The sequence below is a fragment of the Salvelinus fontinalis genome, chromosome 17 (assembly GCF_029448725.1).
Source record: "Salvelinus fontinalis isolate EN_2023a chromosome 17, ASM2944872v1, whole genome shotgun sequence".
NCBI classification, from domain to species: Eukaryota; Metazoa; Chordata; class Actinopteri; order Salmoniformes; family Salmonidae; genus Salvelinus; species Salvelinus fontinalis.
The window spans coordinates 20,463,523-20,487,350 of NC_074681.1; the positions used below are offsets into that span (position 1 = coordinate 20,463,523).

The following is a 23,828-nucleotide window of genomic DNA, read 5'->3' on the forward strand; positions in this document are numbered from 1 at the left end:
CTGACACACTCCAGCCACAATAGCATTGTCTTGCATTAGGAGGAACCCAGGGCCAACCGCACCAGCATATTTTCTCACAAGGGGCTTGAGGATCTCATCTCGCTACCTAATGGCAGTCAGGCTACCTCTGGCGAGCACATGGAGGGCAAGGCGGCCCCCCAAAGAAATGCCACCCCACACCATGACTGACCCACCGCCAAACCGGTCATGCTGGAGGATGTTGCAGGCAGCAGAACGTTCTCCACGGCGTCTCCAGACTCTGTCACGTCTGTCACATGTGCTCAGTGTGAACCTGCTTTCATCTGTGAAGAGCACAGGGCGCCAGTGGCAAATTTGCCAATCTTGGTGTTCTCTGGCAAATGCCAAACGTCCTGCACGGTGTTGGGCTGTAAGCACAACCCCCACCTGTGTACGTCGGGCCCTCATACCACCCTCATGGAGTCTGTTTCTGATCGTGAGCAGACACATGCACATTTGTAGCCTGCTGGAGGTCATTTTGCAGGGCTCTGGCAGTGCTCCTCCTTGCACAAAGGCAGAGGTAGTGGTCCTGCTGCTGGGTTGTTGCCCTCCTATGGCCTCCTCCACGTCTCCTGATGTACTGGCCTGTCTCCTGGTAGCGCCTCCATGCTCTGGACACTACGCTGACAGACACAGCAAACCTTCTTGCCACAGCTCGCATTGATGTGCCATCCTGGATGAGCTGCACTACCTGAGCCACTTGTGTGGGTTGTAGACTCCGTCTCATGCTACCACTAGAGTGAAAGCATCGCCAGCATTCAAAAGTGAACAAAACATCAGCCAGGAAGCATAGGAACTGAGAAGTGGTCTGTGGTCACCACATGCAGAACAACTCCTTTATTGGAGGTGTCTTGCTAATTGCCTATAATTTCAACCTGTTGTCTATTCCATTTGCACAACAACATGTGAAATGTATTGTCAATCAGTGTTGCTTCCTAAGTGGACAGTTTGATTTCACAGAAGTGTGATTGACTTGGAGTTATATTGTGTTGTTTAAGTGTTCCCTTTATTTTTTTGAGCAGTGTATATATCCACATAATTCTCCTTCCTCAGATGCCATCTATTTTGTGAAGTGCACCAGTCCCTCCTGCAGCAAAGCACCCCCACAACATGATGCTGCCACCCCCGTGCTTCACGGTTGAGATGGTGTACTTCGGCTTGCAAGCCTCCCCCTTTTTCCTCCAAACATAACGATAGTCATTATGGCCAAATGACCAGTTCTATTTGTGTTTCATCAGACCAGAGGACATTTGTCCAAAAGTACGATCTTTGTCCCCATGTGCAGTTGCAAACCGCAGTCTGGCTTTTTTATGGTGGGTTTGGAGCAGTGGCTTCTTCCTTGCTGAGCGGCCTTTCAGGTTATGTCGATATAGGACCTGTTTTACTGTGGATATAGATAGTTTTGTACCTGTTTCCTCCAGCATCTTCAAAAGGTCCTGTTGTTGTTCTGGGATTGATTTGCACTTTTCGCACCAGAGTACGTTCATCTCTAGGAGACAGAGCACATCTCCTTCCTGAGCGGTATTACGGCTGCATGGTCCCATGGTGATTATAGTTGCGTACTATTGTTTGTACAGATTAATGTGGTACCTTCAGGCATTTGGAAATTGCTCCCAAGGATGAACCAGACTTGTGGAGGTCTACAATTTTTTTTCTGAGGTCTTGGCCGATTTCTTTTGATTTTCCCATGATGTCAAGCAAAGAGGCACTAAGTTTGAAGGTAGGCCTTGAAATACATCTACAGGTACACCTCCAATTGATTCAAATTATGTCAATTAGCAAATCAGAAGCTTCTAAAGCCATGACATCATTTTCTGGAAATTTCCAAGCTGTTTAAAGGCACAGTCATCTTAGTGTATGTAAACTTCTGACCCACCGGAATTGTGATACAGTGAATTATAAGTGAAATAATCGGTCTGTAAACAATTGTTGGAAAAAATGACGTGTGTCATGTACAAAGTAGATGTCCTAACCAACTTGCCAAAACTATAGTTTGTTAACAAGAAATTTGTGGAGTGGTTGAAAAATGAATTTTAATGACTCCAACCTAAGTGTATGTAAACTTCTGACTTCCACTGTAAATTTAGTTGGAACTATAGTGGTCCTAGAACAGAATCTTAAGGATCACCAAAACTTACCACTGATTTGTCAGATGAAAAACCATCCACAGAGACGAACTGATAACTTTCAGACAGATAAGATCTAAACCGGGCAAGAATTTGTCTGCGTAGACCAATTAGGGCAAAGCACAAAGGAGTGAAAGAAATGTACCACAGCAAACACACCAATATGGGTCAAGTTTATAATACTCTAAAGCTTCTACCAAGATCTCATTTCCTAAGAGATCTAAATTGCTGTCTTCCAGGTTAGTACAGTTAGATGAGTCATAACTGTGTGACTGGCGGCATGGCACGGCCCAAACCCTGTAACCGTCTGCCCACAGTCCACCTGGCAGGCTCTAGATAACCATGCCAGAGAGGACGGAGGTGTCAACACAGTCAGAACTTAAAAGAAGTCCATAACCTATTGGTTCTTGAAAAGATTAAAGGTCAGAGTTAAAGTTACAGTTAGCTAATAGAATCATATTTCTGGATAGAAAACGTGGTACATTTATTCCGTTCTTCCCTGCGTGGCCAGAGAGCTGGGCTGACCCACTCCGCCTCCACACCCTCAGAGTCCCACCTCCAGCTGCTCTGGTGTTAAATCTCACAGCTATGCTTCCACCACTTCATGCAACCCTGTGTGTAACAAGGAACTGACCCCCCCCCCCCCCCTCCCCTCCCCCACAGAAGCAACTGTAGATAAAAGTGCGGAGGATATTACTATGTAAAATATATATTGTATAATCTTTATTTATCAGGGCTAACACTAGTCCTCCACACCTTTACCACCCTCTGTGTGTGTGTGTGTGTGTGTGTGTGTGTGTGTGTGTGTGTGTGTGTGTGTGTGTGTGTGTGTGTGTGTGTGTGTGTGTGTGTGTGTGTGTGTGTGTGTGTGTGTGTGTGTGTGTGTGTGTGTGTGTGTGTGTGTGTGTGTGTGTGTGTGTGTGTGTGTGTGTGTGTGGGGAGAGGCTCAGGGTGCCATTCTGACTAATTAACACTTTGTTTGTTTGTCTCTGAGTTGTCGCTTGCGCTCCTAATTGCACAGAAAAGCTATTTCCACATCAAAGAAAAACACTTTACAAACCAACCAAGTCGGAGACTTTGTACCTTAAGTGGATCAAAATTTATTCTCTGTGGTGCTATACGTTTTGTATGTTGTTTTTTTTGCTCTTTAATTGTCTTTTGACATCTAGCAAAGAACCAGTAATTAATCATATGCAATGACAGAGAGGTATGTGTAGGTGTACTCTACATGCAGTCTTGTGTGCTTCCAGGGCTTATGCCTAGGTAAGATTTAGTTTAATGGGCTAACGCGGTCTTGAACCGCACTGGCCACCTGCGTTAGAAACCCACTTGGTCACAGAGTGAGCCGTCATGACCTCTGACCTCTGCCCTTTAACCCTTGTCCTTTAGGTATGATGAGCCACCCTCCCATTCCCATCACAGAGCTGGCTGAACACACAGAGATACTCAAGGCCAACGATAGCCTGCGTCTGTCTCAGGAGTACGAGGTGAGAGCGACAGCATGGAGGATGGATGAACATGAGTCATAGGACCTGGTTTTCTACTCAAGGATGTGTACCAGTTGCCCCTTGCAAACTTAAATGGCATCCTATTCTAGACTCCTATAAAGGAGGAGAAAACATTGCAACTGTGTTTTCCATCCTTTAACTCTTCATCTCTGTTTCCTTGTCCTCTCAGTCCATTGACCCTGGTCAGCAGTTCACCTGGGAGCCTAACCCCAACCTTTTACCTCTGTGTTGTAGTCCATCGACCCTGGTCAGCAGTTCACCTGGGAGCCTAACCCCAACCTTTTACCTCTGTGTTGTAGTCCATCGACCCTGGTCAGCAGTTCACCTGGGAGCCTAACCCCAACCTTTTACCTCTGTGTTGTAGTCCATCGACCCTGGTCAGCAGTTCACCTGGGAGCCTAACCCCAACCTTTTACCTCTGTATTGTAGTCCATCGACCCTGGTCAGCAGTTCACCTGGGAGCCTAACCCCAACCTTTTACCTCTGTGTTGTAGTCCATCGACCCTGGTCAGCAGTTCACCTGGGAGCCTAACCCCAACCTTTTACCTCTGTGTTGTAGTCCATCGACCCTGGTCAGCAGTTCACCTGGGAGCCTAACCCCAACCTTTTACCTCTGTATTGTAGTCCATCGACCCTGGTCAGCAGTTCACCTGGGAGCCTAACCCCAACCTTTTACCTCTGTATTGTAGTCCATCGACCCTGGTCAGCAGTTCACCTGGGAGCCTAACCCCAACCTTTTACCTCTGTGTTGTAGTCCATCGACCCTGGTCAGCAGTTCACCTGGGAGCCTAACCCCAACCTTTTACCTCTGTATTGTAGTCCATCGACCCTGGTCAGCAGTTCACCTGTGAGCCTAACCACAACCTTTTACCTCTGTGTTGTAGTCCATCGACCCTGGTCAGCAGTTCACCTGGGAGCCTAACCCCAACCTTTTACCTCTGTGTTGTAGTCCATCGACCCTGGTCAGCAGTTTACCTGTGAGCCTAACCACAACCTTTTACCTCTCTGTGTTGTAGTCCATCGACCCTAGTCAGCAGTTTACCTATGAGCCTAACCCCAACCTTTTACCTCTCTGTGTTGTAGTCCATCGACCCTAGTCAGCAGTTCACCTGGGAGCCTAACCCCAACCTTTTACCTCTGTGTTGTAGTCCATCGACCCTGGTCAGCAGTTCACCTGGGAGCCTAACCCCAACCTTTTACCTCTGTGTTGTAGTCCATCGACCCTAGTCAGCAGTTCACCTGGGAGCCTAACCCCAACCTTTTACCTCTCTGTGTTGTAGTCCATCGACCCTAGTCAGCAGTTCACCTGGGAGCTTAACCCCAACCTTTTACCTCTCTGTGTTGTAGTCCAACTACCCTAGTCAGCAGTTCACCTGGGAGCCTAACCCCAACCTTTTACCTCTCTGTGTTGTAGTCCAACTACCCTAGTCAGCAGTTCACCTGGGAGCCTAACCCCAACCTTTTACCTCTCTGTGTTGTAGTCCATTGACCCTAGTCAGCAGTTCACCTGGGAGCTTAACCCCAACCTTTTACCTTTGTGTTGTAGTCCATCGACCCTGGTCAGCAGTTCACCTGGGAGCCTAACCCCAACCTTTTACCTCTCTGTGTTGTAGTCCATCGACCCTAGTCAGCAGTTCACCTGGGAGCACTCCAACCTGGAGGTGAACAAGCCCAAGAACCGCTATGCTAACGTCATCGCCTACGACCACACCCGCGTCGTCCTCGCCCCCAATGAAGGTTCAAGTCCAGGTACAGCTTATGAGATGTTGGCCTCACTTGTAAGACAAGAAATCATTGTACAGTGAATGACACCCTTCATCTTGTCCAGGTAGAGGTCAAATACTGGATGGATTCAATTCAGATTGTAGTGGCGGTTGCAGCAAACCAGATAAAGTCTATAGTCCTGAACTAAGACATTTTCAATGACGTCAATCGAACTTAACAACTCTCCTCTTCCCTCCACATTCTCCCCCTCCATATGCAGGTATCCTGGGCAGTGACTACATCAATGCTAACTACATAGACGGCTACAGGAAGCAGAATGCCTACATTGCCACACAGGGCCCGCTGGCAGAGACATTCGGGGACTTCTGGAGGATGGTGTGGGAACAGAGAGCAGCCTCTGTGGTCATGATGACCAGACTGGAGGAGAAGTCACGGGTGAGACGGGACAGAGACAGGAGAAGGAAACACTCATCCACTCACTGACATGATCTACTGTAGGGCAACACTCATCCACTGGGTGTTATCTACACTCTTAGAAAAAAAGGGTTCTTCGTTTGCCCCAATAGGAGAACCGTTTTTGGTTCTAGGTAGATCCCTTTTGTGGTGAAAATGTGACTCACCACCTGGATTTGGTCTTATGTAGCAACATTTGAAATTGTGTTTTTTACATTGGATAAAAGTAGAGACTCGGAGCTACAAAATGGCATATCATGCACTGCATTTTTGAGGACCAATGTGAAAGTAAATCTGCTTTTGCTTGAAATGAAACCACTTTCTGTCAAAATTAGAAACATGTAATATCTGAAAATGTAGCTAGCTGGACTATCTTACCTGTATACATCATCATGCATTATGGATGCGTCTTCCTGTAAGGAATGCCATACCACGGATGCACTTAGTTTGAAGATGTAATCCGGAGACAGGTGTTTTCTCCATCTCTTTAGCTATCAAACTCTAATTCCACTAATTTCAAAACTCAAACCTCCAGAAAGTGGAGAGCAACACTTATGCAGCTCCACTACACATTTAAAAAAGCAGTGTTCAACAGGATTACCAACACAGACTGACCAGCTCAAATAGACAGAAGCCTTCTATATGGCAGACCAATCCGAACTCCCCTCGGGATATCCAGCCCACTCATTACTCATTATCTCAGCCAAGCATGACTAGTGGGAAGGTATTTTTCTGTGGCTTAACCAACAAGGCTAGAAATGTAACAATTGTATTCGTATTTACAGATGGCAAACAAGTTTGTTATTAAGGCACATGAAAGTTCACATGTTCTAGAAGGCATTTTCTGAAGAAAAGAAAAAAACTAGTTTCCTGAAACTTGTCACAAGCAATAATAATTAGAACCATTTACTGGTGAAAGGGTTCCACGTAGAACCTTGTATTAGTTCCACGTAGAACCTTGTATTAGTGAAAGGGCTCCACTTGGATCCAAAAAGATTTTTTATTGTCAAAGGGTTCACCTATCACGACAATTGAAAACTCTTTATGGTTCCAGGTAGCACCTTCTTTTCTAAGAGTGTGCTGTAGGGAAAACCCAGCTACTATGAAGGGGACTAGGACTTTCATTCACTGTAAGGTGGAGTCATCCACTATTTAAGGGCTCTGTCATCTACTGTAGGGCACTACTGTCATGCACTCAGTGTCATCCAATAGTCTAGTTCACTGAAGGTTACTAGGAGGCTGTCATCCAATGTAGGTCACTTTACAGGGCCCAGTCATGAGTCATCCACTGTAGGTCACTTTATAGGGCCCAGTCATGAGTCATCCACTGTAGGTCACTTTATAGGGCCCAGTCATGAGTCATCCACTGTAGGTCACTTTATAGGGCCCAGTCATGAGTCATCCACTGTAGGTCACTTTATAGGGCCCAGTCATGAGTCATCCACTGTAGGTCACTTTATAGGGCCCAGTCATGAGTCATCCACTGTAGGTCACTTTATAGGGCCCAGTCATGAGTCATCCACTGTAGGTCACTTTATAGGGCCCAGTCATGAGTCATCCACTGAGGATGACATTGATGATGTTGTTATTGTTGATGATGATGTTACTGACAATGATCATTTTAATAACAGTGATGCTGATGAAGTTGTCTCCTGCTCCTGTAGATAAAGTGTGACCAGTACTGGCCGACCCGGGGTACAGAGACCTATGGGATGACTCAGGTCACCATACTGGACACTATGGAACTGGCCACATTCTGCGTGCGCACATTCTCCCTGCAGAAGGTCAGTACACACAAACGCATGCACAAATACTGTACACACACACATACATAGAAGCACACTTATACACACACACACACACACACACACACACACACACACACACACACACACACACACACACACACACACACACACACACACACACACACACACACACACACACACACACACACACACTCCACTTCACCTCCCTTGTCTTTTCTCCCTCCTCTCTATTCCTCTGTTCTTTTGGTAAATCCCCTGTCATTTGCTGTTGATTAATTTACTGTCATGCCTCATGATACTTCTACACTGTCGGCTAATGAACCAGAAACAATTTGAAGGGATTTGAATTCAAATCTGCGCTGTCACTCTATGAGAAAAGAGCAGAGAACAAAGAGGATGTTGTTAGGCAGTAGTTAATGGAGCATTGCATTCTATCCAGTCTATCCAGTCAGCCAGTCAGTTTGAGCTTGTGTTACTGCTACTACAATACCACTAGATCCTGAATATTCTAACTAATCTAGGATATAGAGCCATACCAGGCCTCAGTGTCCCAAATACAGAAACTGAAGTAGGCCAGCTGTCTTTGAAGTGTTTTGAGGTTTTGTACATGAATATGTCAATTAATATGTTATGTAATGTCTGGAAGCATAACTATTATGCATGTGGAGAACACAGATGCTTTTGTCTGGTTTCTGAAAGTTTCTGTCCCTGCCACTGTGTCTCATAAAGTAGTAATGATAATACTGCCTTCCCCTCTCCTCTCTCCTCTCCTCTCCTCTCGCTCCTCTCTCCTCTCGCTCCTCTCTCCTCTCCTATCCTCTCTACTCTCTCCTTTCTATTATCTAATCTCTACTCCCCTCTCTCCTCTATACTCTACTATCGCTCCTCTCCTCCTCTCCTCTCCTCTCCTCTCCTCTCCTCTCCTCTACTCTACTCTACTCTACTCTACTCTACTCTACTCTACTCTACTCTACTCTACTCTACTCTACTCTACTCTACTCTACTCTACTCTCCTTTCCTCTCTTCTCTTCTCTTCTCCTCTCTACTATTCTCTCTCCTCTATACTCTTCTCTCTCCTCTCTACTCTTCTCTCCTACCTCCTCTCTACTCTCCTCTATTCTCTCCTCTCCCCTACTCTCCTCTATTCTCTCTTCTCCTCTCCTCTATTCTCTCTTCTCCCTACTCTCCTCTCCTCTCTTCTCCCTACTCTCCTCTCCTCTCTTCTCCCTACTCTCCTCTCCTCTCTTCTCCCTACTCTCCTCTCCTCTCTTCTCCCTACTCTCCTCTCTTCTCCCTACTCTCCTCTCTTCTCCCTACTCTCCTCTCCTCTCTTCTCCCTACTCTCCTCTCCTCTCTTCTCCCTACTCTCCTCTATTCTCTCCTCTCCTCTCTTCTCCCTACTATCCTCTTCTCTCTCTCCTACCTCCTATCTACTCGCCTCTATTCTCTCCTCTCCTCTCCCCTACTCTCCTCTCCTCTCCCCTACTCTCCTCTCTGCTCCCTACTCTCCTTCTCACTACTCTCCTCTTCTCCATACTCTCCTCTACTCTACTCTCCTCTACTCTACTCTAGTGTCTTCTCGCTACTCTATTCTCTTCTCCCTACTCTTCTCTAGTGTCTTCTCCCTGCTCTACTGTCTTCTCCCTACTCTACTCTCTTCTCCCTACTCTCCTTTCTCACAGAATGGCTCGATGAAGGTGGTAATAGTTGTGGTAGTAATGATAACAATCTCTTCCCATCTCCTCTACTCTCTCAGAATGGTTGTAATGAGCGGAGGGAGGTACGTCAGTTCCAGTTCACTGCCTGGCCAGACCACGGTGTACCAGAGTACCCCACTCCGTTCCTGGCCTTCCTACGCAGGGTTAAAGCCTGCAACCCCCCTGATGCTGGTCCTGTCATCGCACACTGCAGGTACGAGGACACACACATATACCCACACACAAACATATACCCACACACACACACATACCCACACACACACACATACCCACACACACACACATACCCACACACACACATATACCACACACATATACCCACACACAAACATATACCCACACACACACACATACCCACACACACACACATACCCACACACACACACACATATACCACACACATATACCCACACACGTATATACCCATACACACATATACCCACAAACATATACCCCCACACACACACACATATGCATTCACACACATATACCCACAAACACACATATACCCACACACACATACACCAACACACACACATATGCCCACACACACATATATATACCACACACACATTTACCCACACACACACATATACCCACACACATGTACCACAGACCCATATATCACACATATACCACACACACATATACCCACATATACCATAGACACATATACCCACACACACATATATACACACACACACACATATACCTATACACACATATACCCACACACATATACCCACACACACACATATACCCACACACACACACAAATACACCAACACACACAAATACACCAACACACACACATATACCACACACACACACATATACCACACACACACACACATATACCCCACACACACATATACCCCACACACACATATACCCACACACACATATACCACACACACATACACCAACACACACATACACCAACACACACACATATACCAACACACACAAATACACCAACCGACACACATATACCACACACACATACACACACACACATATACCCACACACACATACACCCACACACACATATACCCACACACATGTACCCACACACATGTACCCACACACACACATACCCACACACACATGTACCCACACACACACACACACACACATATACCACACACATATACCACACACACATACCACCCACCTGCGACATGTAAACAGCACATACTCACACACCCTGGATCCAGTCACCCAAACATGACTGTCTTGAAGAATTGCCACTGACAGTTCAGTAGGTATGTTTACACTCATAGATATCTTCCTCTCTTTCTTACCTCTCTCAGTGCGGGTGTGGGTCGTACCGGTTGCTTCATCGTGATCGACGCCATGCTCGAACGGATCAGACACGAGCGCACGACCGACATCTATGGTCACGTGACTCTGATGAGGTCACAGCGGAACTACATGGTACAGACGGAAGACCAGTACGGCTTCATCCACGAGGCGCTGCTGGAAGCAGTGGCTTGTGGGAACACGGAGGTGGCGGCCCGGAGCCTGTTCTCCTACATGCAGAAGCTGGGCAAGGTGGAGAGTGGAGAGCACGTCACTGGCATGGAGCTGGAGTTCAAGGTAAACATAGAAATATATCAGATAGAACAGAAATACATCACCGGCATGGAGGTGGAATTCAAGGTAAACATAGAAAGACCAGGTATTGAAATACAAACAGTAGCATACATTTAGAATAGAAAACATGTTGAAATATAGTAGAAATACAGTTATTCAATGCAAGTACAGAATAAAAATGAGGAAGAATGCATTGCCCTTTAACTTTGTTCATTGGAACGTGTTTCTGTGGGGGGGAAACTCAATCCCCCCTTCCCCTCCCCCTCCCCCCAGCGTCTGGCCAACACCAAAGCCCACACATCTCGGTTCGTCAGTGCCAACCTGCCATGTAACAAGTTTAAGAACCGCCTGGTCAACATCATGCCCTATGAAACCACCCGCGTCTGTCTGCAGCCAATCCGAGGCCTGGAAGGATCAGATTACATCAACGCCAGCTACATTGATGGATACAGGTAAAGCTCAACCAAGGAAGAATAATTAGTAATATTGGCATCTCATTTCAAGGCATTGTTCCATGATACGTGGACCAGTGGCCATATTTTGGGTCTCAAATGATGCTTATAATATAATTGAAAAATCCAAATGTTAGAAATGTGTCCATTCTATTTCTATGGTATCTTTACATTGGATCAGAACCCTGTATAACACAACACCCATCGTCTAATGTGTATAGGCAGCAGAGAGGTTACATGGCCACCCAGGGCCCACTGGCTGAGACCACAGAGGACTTCTGGAGGATGCTGTGGGAACACAACTCTACCATCGTGGTCATGCTCACTAAACTGAGAGAGATGGGACGGGTAAGGTTACACACACACAAACACACACGTGCACATACACACACAAACACATCTGCACACGCATGCACGTATGCTCGCACACACACAAAAACACACCACACAAACACACTCAGAGACACAAATACGTACGTGATGCCATCTCTGTACCTCTGTGTGTACCTGCAGGAGAAATGCCATCAGTACTGGCCCGCAGAGCGGTCTGCTCGGTACCAGTACTTTGTAGTGGATCCCATGGCTGAATACAACATGCCTCAGTATATCCTCAGAGAGTTTAAGGTCACCGATGCAAGGGTGAGTGTGTGTGTGTGTGTGTGTATATATGTGTCCACAATACTGTATATCCTCCTCAGACAAAGCAAGGTCAATGACGCAAGAGTGTGTGCCTGTGTGTGTTGCTTGTAAATGACTTATCCCTTTTGTAGCATATTTGATATTGGAATCAGACACCCTGACCTCTCCCCTCTATCTGTCCCTGGCAGCTAACATGTTCCATCGACCCACAGTAGATTACACAGTAGTCAACCCTGTCCTCTCCTGACGCCCTTATCGTGTGTGTGTGTGTGTGTGTGTGTGTGTGTGTGTGTGTGTGTGTGTGTGTGTGTGTGTGTGTGTGTGTGTGTGTGTGTGTGTGTGTGTGTGTGTGTGTGTGTGTGTGTGTGTGTGTGTGTGTGTGTGTGTGAACTGTAGATTACTCCAGTTAAGCCTGTCCTGTCCTGGCGGCCTGTTGACAGATGTTGTATTGATCTCTGTTAAAGTGGAGTCACGCCGTCTGAGCAGAGAACAGACATAATTGGCTAGAGACAGACGGGCCACAGAGTCTGCCAGACAAGACAGGACTCATACACATATAAAGCCGACAGAGGGTTGGTGCTCAGCCACCAGAACAGACCTGATAAGACACAACTCTGGTAACAGATAGTACAATAGTTTGTTTGGTTAAATCAGTAGAAGAGACATCTTACCTTCACTTATCCACTCACATAAGGATCAGTGATTACCAGTAACAATATGGAGGATGGTTTGAGTAGTCATACTCAACATTGCTCTCATCAGCACTTCTTCTGCCCTTTCTTTCATCAGGATGGCCAATCACGGACAGTTCGTCAGTTCCAGTTCACCGATTGGCCAGAGCAGGGAGTTCCTAAATCTGGAGAGGGCTTCATAGACTTCATTGGCCAGGTGCACAAAACCAAGGAGCAGTTTGGACAGGACGGCCCAATCAGTGTCCACTGCAGGTAAGAGTCTACCTCCGTGTGTGTGTAGCTGAAGGCTGAAGGTTTATAGCTGAAGGTTTGACTAACAATGCTTTCCCCTGATATACTTCACACACCTCATTCTGATTACTGATGTACATTAGTCTAGCCGCTATGTGTGTGTGTGTGTGTGTGTGTGTGTGTGTGCAGTGCGGGTGTGGGGCGGACCGGAGTCTTCATCACTCTGAGTATCGTTCTGGAGAGGATGCGTTATGAAGGAGCTGTGGACATCTTCCAGACTGTCAAGATGCTGAGGACACAACGCCCTGCCATGGTACAGACGGAGGTAGGCTTCACAGACACAACGCCCTGCCATGGTACAGACGGAGGTAGGCTTCACAGACACAACGCCCTGCCATGGTACAGACGGAGGTAGGCTTCACAGACACAACGCCCTGCCATGGTGCAGACGGAGGTAGGCTTCACAGACACAACGCCCTGCCATGGTACAGACGGAGGTAGGCTTCACAGACACAACGCCCTGCCATGGTACAGACGGAGGTAGGCTTCACAGACACAACGCCCTGCCATGGTGCAGACGGAGGTAGGCTTCACAGACACAACGCCCTGCCATGGTACAGACGGAGGTAGGCTTCACAGACACAACGCCCTGCCATGGTACAGACGGAGGTAGGCTTCACAGACACAACGCCCTGCCATGGTACAGACGGAGGTAGGCTTCACAGACACAACGCCCTGCCATGGTGCAGACGGAGGTAGGCTTCACAGACACAACGCCCTGCCATGGTACAGACGGAGGTAGGCTTCACAGACACAACGCCCTGCCATGGTACAGACGGAGGTAGGCTTCACAGACACAACGCCCTGCCATGGTACAGACGGAGGTAGGCTTCACAGACACAACGCCCTGCCATGGTACAGACGGAGGTAGGCTTCACAGACACAACGCCCTGCCATGGTACAGACGGAGGTAGGCTTCACAGACACAACGCCCTGCCATGGTACAGACGGAGGTAGGCTTCACAGACACAACGCCCTGCCATGGTGCAGACGGAGGTAGGCTTCACAGACACAACGCCCTGCCATGGTACAGACGGAGGTAGGCTTCACAGACACAACGCCCTGCCATGGTACAGACGGAGGTAGGCTTCACAGACACAACGCCCTGCCATGGTACAGACGGAGGTAGGCTTCACAGACACAACGCCCTGCCATGGTACAGACGGAGGTAGGCTTCACAGACACAACGCCCTGCCATGGTACAGACGGAGGTAGGCTTCACAGACACAACGCCCTGCCATGGTACAGACGGAGGTAGGCTTCACAGACACAACGCCCTGCCATGGTACAGACGGAGGTAGGCTTCACAGACACAACGCCCTGCCATGGTACAGACGGAGGTAGGCTTCACAGACACAACGCCCTGCCATGGTACAGACGGAGGTAGGCTTCACAGACACAACGCCCTGCCATGGTACAGACGGAGGTAGGCTTCACAGACACAACGCCCTGCCATGGTACAGACGGAGGTAGGCTTCACAGACACAACGCCCTGCCATGGTACAGACGGAGGTAGGCTTCACAGACACAACGCCCTGCCATGGTACAGACGGAGGTAGGCTTCACAGACACAACGCCCTGCCATGGTGCAGACGGAGGTAGGCTTCACAGACACAACGCCCTGCCATGGTACAGACGGAGGTAGGCTTCACAGACACAACGCCCTGCCATGGTACAGACGGAGGTAGGCTTCACAGACACAACGCCCTGCCATGGTACAGACGGAGGTAGGCTTCACAGACACAACGCCCTGCCATGGTACAGACGGAGGTAGGCTTCACAGACACAACGCCCTGCCATGGTGCAGACGGAGGTAGGCTTCACAGACACAACGCCCTGCCATGGTACAGACGGAGGTAGGCTTCACAGACACAACGCCCTGCCATGGTACAGACGGAGGTAGGCTTCACAGACACAACGCCCTGCCATGGTACAGACGGAGGTAGGCTTCACAGACACAACGCCCTGCCATGGTACAGACGGAGGTAGGCTTCACAGACACAACGCCCTGCCATGGTACAGACGGAGGTAGGCTTCACAGACACAACGCCCTGCCATGGTACAGACGGAGGTAGGCTTCACAGACACAACGCCCTGCCATGGTGCAGACGGAGGTAGGCTTCACAGACACAACGCCCTGCCATGGTGCAGACGGAGGTAGGCTTCACAGACACAACGCCCTGCCATGGTACAGACGGAGGTAGGCTTCACAGACACAACGCCCTGCCATGGTGCAGACGGAGGTAGGCTTCACAGACACAACGCCCTGCCATGGTACAGACGGAGGTAGGCTTCACAGACACAACGCCCTGCCATGGTGCAGACGGAGGTAGGCTTCACAGACACAACGCCCTGCCATGGTACAGACGGAGGTAGGCTTCACAGACACAACGCCCTGCCATGGTACAGACGGAGGTAGGCTTCACAGACACAACGCCCTGCCATGGTACAGACGGAGGTAGGCTTCACAGACACAACGCCCTGCCATGGTGCAGACGGAGGTAGGCTTCACAGACACAACGCCTTGCCATGGTACAGACGGAGGTAGGCTTCACAGACACAACGCCCTGCCATGGTGCAGACGGAGGTAGGCTTCACAGACACAACGCCCTGCCATGGTACAGACGGAGGTAGGCTTCACAGACACAGCGCCCTGCCATGGTGCAGACGGAGGTAGGCTTCACGGACACAACGCCCTGCCATGGTGCAGACGGAGGTAGGCTTCACAGACACAACGCCCTGCCATGGTGCAGACGGAGGTAGGCTTCACAGACACAACGCCCTGCCATGGTACAGACGGAGGTAGGCTTCACAGACACAACGCCCTGCCATGGTGCAGACGGAGGTAGGCTTCAGTCTCACTGTTGAAAACCATGGATATCAGACAAGTACATCTGATTTCTCTGTGTCTGGAAGCCACGGTAATGGTAGGCTGTTGCTCTGTTCTGTCTATTTCCCTGGTTCAGGATGAGTACCAGTTCTCCTACCAGGCTGCCCTGGAGTACCTGGGGAGTTTTGACCACTATGCAACCTAAGAGAGGAGAGGAACTGTCATCCCTCCATCCTTCTGTTCAGATAGAGGTCCACACAGAGACGAGGAACAACGAAAGAGAGGCACAGACTGGAAAACGACAAAACAATGAACCTTATATCCCACTGGAGGGGCGACGCTACTAACAAGGAGTAATTATACAAGAACAACAACAGCAACATACAAAATAACAACAACATACAAAACAACAACAACAACATACAAAATAACAACAACATACAAAACAACAACAACAACATACAAAATAACAACAACATACAAAATAACAACAACATACAAAACAACAACAACAACATACAAAATAACAACAACAAACAAAACAACAACAACAACATACAAAATAACAACAACAAACAAAACAACAATAAAATACAGAATAACAACAACAACATACAAAACAACAATAACAACTAGAAAACGTCAATTAAAACCTGTACTCTCAGGAAAGACCTGCAAAGGGTGTGTTGGGAGTCAGAGACAGACTATTACATGTGTAATCCTGCATATTCTTCTTACCTCAGTGTTCAAAATGTGGAGGACTTATAAAACCTGTGTGTTGTGGTCAGCTATTTCAAAAACGAAACCAGTGATGTATAAAAGGACAACAAAAAGCCTGGATATCTGCTGCACCTTAAATGGGTTTTCTATCTTATCCTTCTATCTGTGGGTTTAGTGTACGAAGGGTGAACACTTCCACGTGTCTGTGGGTTTAGTGTACGAGGGGTGAACATTTCCACATGTCTGTCGCTCTGCATTCGTGGTGTCTGTTGCTGCCACAGCTAGTCCTGGTCCACAGCACGGTTTTAGATCTATAGAACTAGAAGGACGGTTTGAGCTGCATGTCTGTGATTGGACACCAGACTCTCCCACCCACAGTGCCAAGAGAAACCACGCTGTACCGGGGCAGATGGGAAATGAACTTTGACCTCTAATGAGAAGGAGGAATGGTACCCGTCTACATCCAGCATACATAATGATCCATGAGCTCCAGGTTGAGGTTGCCTGTAGGCACAGATCTAGGATCAGTTTACCATCCTGAAATCGTAATCTAAACCATATGGGTGGAAAAACAAAACTGACCTAAGATCATTGTCCGGGGGCAACTTCACCCTACTCCAAGCGTGGATCAATATTATTACCAGTCAATGTTCAGTCATCCATGCTTAGCTTGTTATGTGCTGACATCTTACTATATAGAGTAATGCCATTAAAGGTTAAACACAGTTTAGGCAATTCCATTTCAATCCCAGCCTTTCAATCCCAGCCAGTCATTTCGGGAGATGCACTGAAATTACGTGTATGAATTGAAAATTGGCTATATTTTTCTTGGAGGACCATTTCAATGAATGAACAGAATTTGAGTTAATTTCCTTAATTGACTGGAGTGTTTTTGGGGGGGAACATTTTCCACATTCTGCAGAACATTTTGTAATGATCCTATTCATTGTGGTTCAGTGTCTTTGCCTTATGTTTCACCATGTTGGTTTTCAGATGCTTACGTTACATCCAATGTATCTGAGCTAAGCAGTGAGCGTCATAATGTAGCTTACACCTACATGAATTCTGCCACTCTGCATTGGAATGGTCCTGATGGCTCAGTGTGTTGGAGTATGGTTCTGACAACACAAAGAGCGTGGGTTCAAATCCTGCTTGGGCTACATACACAGTAATGAGTTTGTGTGTTAACGTTGAGTTGGTTGAACTTTGTTTGATAAACCCAAGTCCTCATGGGTTGAGAGTAGAACTCTTCTCTTGCCCACAGTAAGACAGAACTCTTCACATCTTCTCTCCGCTCTGTCTCTGCTTGTAGTTCTACTGTACAGAAAAACTAAAGGACACAACCTTTAGTCCAGCATCCCCCACAATCCCTTTAGATATCATCCTCTCCTCTTATTGATTTGACATTCTATAATCTGCTGCCCCAGATACGTTGTGATTGAACAGCACGGTATGAACTTAGACTGTATATACTGTGTAACGTATAGAGAGTTCTTTATAATGCAGTACATACAGTAGGCCTAACTGACGTAGAGTTAAGCAATAAGGCCCGAGGGGTTGTGGTATATGGCCAATATACCATAGCTAAGGGCTGTTCTTAGGAAAGACGCAATGTGGAGTGCCTGGATACAGCCCAAAGCTGTGGTATATTGACCATGTACCACAAACCCCTGAGGTGCCTTATTGCTATTATAAACTGGTTACCAACTTAATTAGAGCAGTAAAAATACATGTTTTGTCATACCCGTGGTATACGGTCTGATATACCACGGCTGTCAACCAATCAGCATTCAGGGATCGAACTACCCAGTTTATAAAAGTTCTTCATAACACAGTATATAGGCCTGACTGACATATAGAGTTGAAACAAGTGGGGCATAATTATTATCATCAAAAAAGAGCCTTATTGTTGACTTTTTGATATGATTTTTGAAATATGTGTCGTTCTATTTTGTTACTGTTATGGCTCTTTGTTTTTACTAATTTTTGATTTGTTTAATTGCTGTTTATTTGGGGAAAATAACTCAATATAACCAATGAGATGTTGTTTACTTGGCAAGCAAATTTTTCTGTATGATATCGTCATAGTTTTTTAATGGTCATTTTTAAGTGCTTTCTTATTTGCTTTAGTATATCGTATACAGAACCTGCGTAGAATGCTATTTGATACTGCTGTCCTCATAGACAGATACTTAGACTCAGACCTAGTTTCAGTTTACAGCCCCTATCATAGCACCAGTGGTACGATTCAATTGCCAATAGGGGTTTAGGGTGTCAGGGCGTAGAGAGTTTAAATGTCGAGCAAAGTACAGTAGTCGGTGAAAGTCTATGTTGCACTGTATTCAGTGAACCGTGGCGTTTCAGTTCGCTACTACAGATAGATGGAGAGTATAATGGCATTTTGACACAAAGGGAAAGGCCACACAAAGAGACTGACGGACAGACCCTCATTACTTTAATTAACAGAGTAATTATCTTGATATGAAATTTAAGTGTGGTCCAAAAGTCTATCTGGTGTGACTTAAAATTAACCTTAAAACGATGACTACATAATATATACACTGAACAAAAATATAAACGCAACATATAAAGTGTTGGTCCCATGTTTCATGAGCTGAAATAAAAAGATACCAGAAATGTTCCATACTCAAAAAACATTCTCTAAAATGTGTTTACATCCCTGTTAGTGAGCATTTTTCCTTTGCCAAGATAATCCATCCACCTGACAGGTGTGGCATATCAAGAAGCTGAATAAACAGCATGATCATTACACAGGTGCACCTTGTGCCGGAGAGAATAAAAAGCCACTCTTAAGTGTGCAGTTTTGCCACAACACAATGCCACAGATGTCTCAAATTTTAAGGGAGTGTGCAATTGGCATGTGACTGCAGGAATGTCCACCAGAGCTGTTGCCAGAGAATTGAATGTTAATTTATCTCCCATAAGCTGCCTCCAATGTTGTTTTAGAGAATTTGGCAGTACATCCAACCGGCATCACCACCGCAGACCATGTGTATGGCGTTGTGTGGGCGAGCGGTTTGTTGTGAACAGAGTGCCCCATGGTGGCCGTGGGGTTATTGTATGGGCAGGCAGTCAAATCTTTGAAATTGGTAAATGTTGCATTATTTTTGTTCAGTATAAATATACCTGACATAAAAGACGCACAGAGTAAACATGTGTCATCATCACGTCATCACCTTTAACCTGGTACCTGTTATTTCCTTTAATCCCTGGATGTAGATAATATTGAATGTTGACTTTGTATTAAAAGCAGGATGATTGAATATACCACATAATGAGTCATTTAGTTCCTCTGTCCTTGTATGTGAGTGTCTGACAGCTGGCTGAGAATCATGCACTGTAAAACAATAGGACTGAAAACAAGGGAGAGACGAGCAAGGAGAAAGCCTTCATCATGAGATTCATCTCAAGGAGTTGGAAGGTGTGAGCTGTGAAGTGTATCATTCATATTTTTCCACTAGATGGAGTCCGAACTACCTTTCTTGCTGGAACATAGCTCCTTACTCCATCCATAAATGCATTCACAGTCACACAGATGCTATACTGACACATTCTGGTTGTATGAGGACAGCCCAAATGATTTTCTTTAAATCAAATACAATTGTATTGGTCGCATACACATATTTAGAGTGCATAAATGCAGGTGTAGTGAAATGCTTGTGTTCCTAGCTCCAACAGTGCAGTAATATCTAAAAAATAAACAACAATACAAACAAATTTAAAAAGTAAAAGAATGAAATATAGAATATTAGTAGGAGCAATGTCGGAGTCTAGGATATGTATATATATATACAGTACCAGTCAAAAGTTTGTACACACCTACTCATTCAAGGGTTTTTCTTTATTTTTACTATTTTCTACACTGTAGAATAATAGTGAAGACATCACAACTATGAAATAACATATATGGAATTTTGTAGTAAGCAAAAAAGTGTTAAACAAATCAAAACAGCCACCCTTTGCCTTAATAACAGCTTTGCACACTCTTGGCATTCTCTCAACCAGCTTCAAATGGAATGCTTTTTCAACAGTCTTGAAGGAGTTCACACATATGTTGAGCACTTGTTGGCTGCTTTTCCTTCACTCTGCGGTCCAACTCATCCCAAACCATCTCAATTGGGTTGTGGTCGGGTGATTGTGGAGGATAGGTCATCTGATGCAGCACTCCATCACTCTCCTTGGTCAAATAGCCGTTACAAAGACTGGAGGTGTGTTGGGTCATTGTCCTGTTGAAAAACAAATGATAGTCCCACTAAGCTCAAACCAGATGGGATGGAGTATCACTGCAGAATGCTGTGGTAGCCATGCTGGTTAAGTGTGCCTTGAATTCTAATTAAATCACTGACAGTGTCAGCAGCAAAGCACCCCTACAGCATCACACCTCCTACTCCTCCTCCTCCTCCTCCTCCTCCTCCTCCTCCTCCAGGGAACCACACATGCAGAGATCTTCCGTTCACCTACTCTGCATTTCACTAAGACACGGCGGTTGGAACCAAAAATCTCAAATTTATACTCATCAGACCAAAGGACAGATTTCCACCAGTCTAATTTCCATTGCTCGTGTTTCTTGGCCCAAACAAGTCTCTTCTTATTATTGGTGTCCTTTTGTAGTGGTTTCTTCGCAGCAATTCGACCATGGCCTGATTCACGCAATCTCCTCTGAACATTTGATGATGAAATGTGTCTGTTACTTGAACTCTGAAGCATTTATTTGGGCTGCAATTTCTGAGACTGGTAACTCTATTGAACTTATCCTCTGCAGCAGAGGTAACTCTGGGTCTTCCTTTCCTGTGGCGGTCCTCATGAGAGATAGTTTCATCATAGTGCTTGATGGTTTTTGCGACTGCACTTGAAGAAACTTCAAAAGTGGATTTTCTGGATTGACTGACCTTCATGTCTTATAGTAATGATGGACTGTCGTTTCTCTTTGCTTATTGGAATTATTCTTGCCATAATATGGACTTGGTCTTTTACCAAATAGGGCTATCTTCTGTATACAACACCTACATTGCCTTGTTACAACAACTGATTGGCACAAATGCATTAAGAAGGAAAGAAATTCCACAAATTAACTTTTAACAAGGCACACCTGTTAATTTAAATGCATTCCAGGTGACTACCTCATGAAGCTGGTTGAGAGAATGCCAAGAGTGTGCAAAGCTATCATCAAGGCAAAGGGTGGCTACTTTGAAGAATCTGAAATATAAAAAATCTTTTGATTTGTTTAACCCTTCTTTGGTTCCTACCTAATACCAAATATGTGTTATTTCATAGTTTTGATGTCTTCACTATTATTCTACAATGTAGAAAATTGTAAAAATAAGGAAAAACAATGGAATGACTTGTTCCACGTTTTGATACATTGCAACCTTATTCCATTTAATGTAAATAGTCCGGGTGGCCATTGGATTAATTGTTCAGCAGTTTTATAACATAGGGGTAGAAGCTGTTAAGGAGCCTTTTGGACCTAGACTTGGCACTCCGGTACCTCTTTCCGAGCGGTAGCAGAGAGAACAGTCTATGGCTTGGGTAACTGGAGTCTTTGACAATTAAAAACAAACTATAGTTTTGGCAAGTCGGTTAGGACATCTACTTTGTGCATGACACAGTAATTTTTCCAACAATTCTTTACAGACAGATTATTTCACTTATAATTCACTGTATAACAATTCCAATGGGTATGTGGATATATTGAAGCAACATCATAAGACATCAGTCAGGAAGTTAAAGCTTGGTCACAAATGGGTCTTCCAAATGGACAATGACCCCAAGCATCTTTCCAAAGTTGTGGCAAAATGGCTTAAGGACAACAAAGTCAAGGTATTGGAGTGGCCATCACAATGCCCTGACCTCAATCCCATAGAAAATTTGTGGGCAGAACTGAAAAAGTGTGTGCGAGGAACGAGGCCTACAAACCTGACTCAGTTACACCAGCTCTGTCAGGAGGAATGGGCCAAAATTCACCCAACTTATTGTGGGAAGCTTGTGCAAGGCTACCCGAAACATTTGACCCAAGATAAACAATTTAAAGGCAATGCTACCAAACACTCAATTAGTTTATGTAAACTTCTGACCCACTGGGAATGTGATGAAGGAAATAAAAGCTGAAATAAATCATTCTCTCTACTATTATTCTGACATTTCACATTCTTAAAATAAAGTGGTGATACTAACTGACCTAAGACAGGGAATTTATACTAGGATTGTCAGGAATTGTGAAAAGCTGAGTTTAAATGTATTTGGCTACGGTGTATGTAAGCTTCCGACTTCAACTGTAGGTCCCGGATGGCAGGAAGCTTGGTTCCAGTGAAGAAATGGGCAATGCACACTACCCTCTGTAGCACCTTACGGTCGGATTCCGAGCAGTTGCAATACCAAGCTGTGATGCAACTGGTCAGGATGCTCTCTGTATAACTTTTTGAGGATCTGGGGCCCCATGCCAAGCCTTTTCAGTCTCCTGAGGGGGAAAATGTGTTGTTGTGCCCTCTTCGCGACTCTCTTGGTTTGATGTGGACACCAAGGAACTTAACTCTCGACCCGCTCCACTGCAGCCCAGTCAATGTTTATGGGGCCTGTTCATCCCTCCTTTCCTGTAATCCACAATCAGCTCCTTTGTCTTGCTCATATTCAGGGAGAGGTTGTTGTCCTGGCACCACACTGCCAGGTCTCTGACCTCCTCCCTATAGGCTTGCTCATCATTGTCGGTAATCAGGCCTACCACTGTTGTGTCGTCAGCTAACTTAATGGTGTTGTTGGAGTCGTACTTGGCCACACAGTCGTGTGTGAACAGGGAGCACAGGTGTGGACTAAGCACGCACCCCTGAGGGGCCCGGTGTTGATGATCACCGTGGCAAATGTGTTGTTGCCTAACCTTAACACCTGGGGGCGGCCCATCAGGTAGTCCAGGATCCAGTTGCAGAGGGAGGTGTTTAGTCCCAGGGTCCTTATCTTAGTGATAAGCTTTGTGGGCACTATGGCATTGAACGCTGAGCTGTAGTCAATGAACAGCATTCTCACATAGATGTTCCTTTTGTACAGGTGGGAAAGGACTTTCATCAAATTATGATATTTTCACATCAGACTATTCTCTATTTAATCTTGTCTTTACTAATATGGAAAAGTAGTTTCGATATAGAATGGCCCATTATCAAATGGGAAGGAACAGGAGCAGGAGAATAAAGATGGCATCCATATGCACAAGGAGGCAGCTTTCCCGTTGGTTTGTTTTTCAGGCTCCTCCGGTTATTTCACTCCACACATCAACTACTG

General features: G+C 46.0%; 1 protein-coding gene across 5 annotated transcripts in view; it reads left to right on the plus strand.

Moving 5' to 3' along the window:
- Positions 1-19,826, plus strand: part of LOC129813934 (receptor-type tyrosine-protein phosphatase S-like) — a 120,600-nt gene extending 100,774 nt beyond the window's left edge. For all 5 annotated transcript variants that reach the window (XM_055866581.1, XM_055866579.1, XM_055866578.1 and 2 more), the window contains 12 exons: positions 3,534-3,631; positions 5,266-5,401; positions 5,637-5,812; positions 7,495-7,614; positions 9,356-9,510; positions 10,632-10,917; positions 11,188-11,366; positions 11,588-11,714; positions 11,880-12,005; positions 12,795-12,949; positions 13,118-13,253; positions 15,955-19,826. In XM_055866581.1, coding sequence (XP_055722556.1) covers positions 3,534-3,631; positions 5,266-5,401; positions 5,637-5,812; positions 7,495-7,614; positions 9,356-9,510; positions 10,632-10,917; positions 11,188-11,366; positions 11,588-11,714; positions 11,880-12,005; positions 12,795-12,949; positions 13,118-13,253; positions 15,955-16,023 — 1,763 coding nt within the window. In that variant the 3' untranslated portion in view covers positions 16,024-19,826. The remainder of the gene's footprint in view (positions 1-3,533; positions 3,632-5,265; positions 5,402-5,636; positions 5,813-7,494; positions 7,615-9,355; positions 9,511-10,631; positions 10,918-11,187; positions 11,367-11,587; positions 11,715-11,879; positions 12,006-12,794; positions 12,950-13,117; positions 13,254-15,954) is intronic.
- Positions 19,827-23,828: the final 4,002 nt, after the last annotated feature.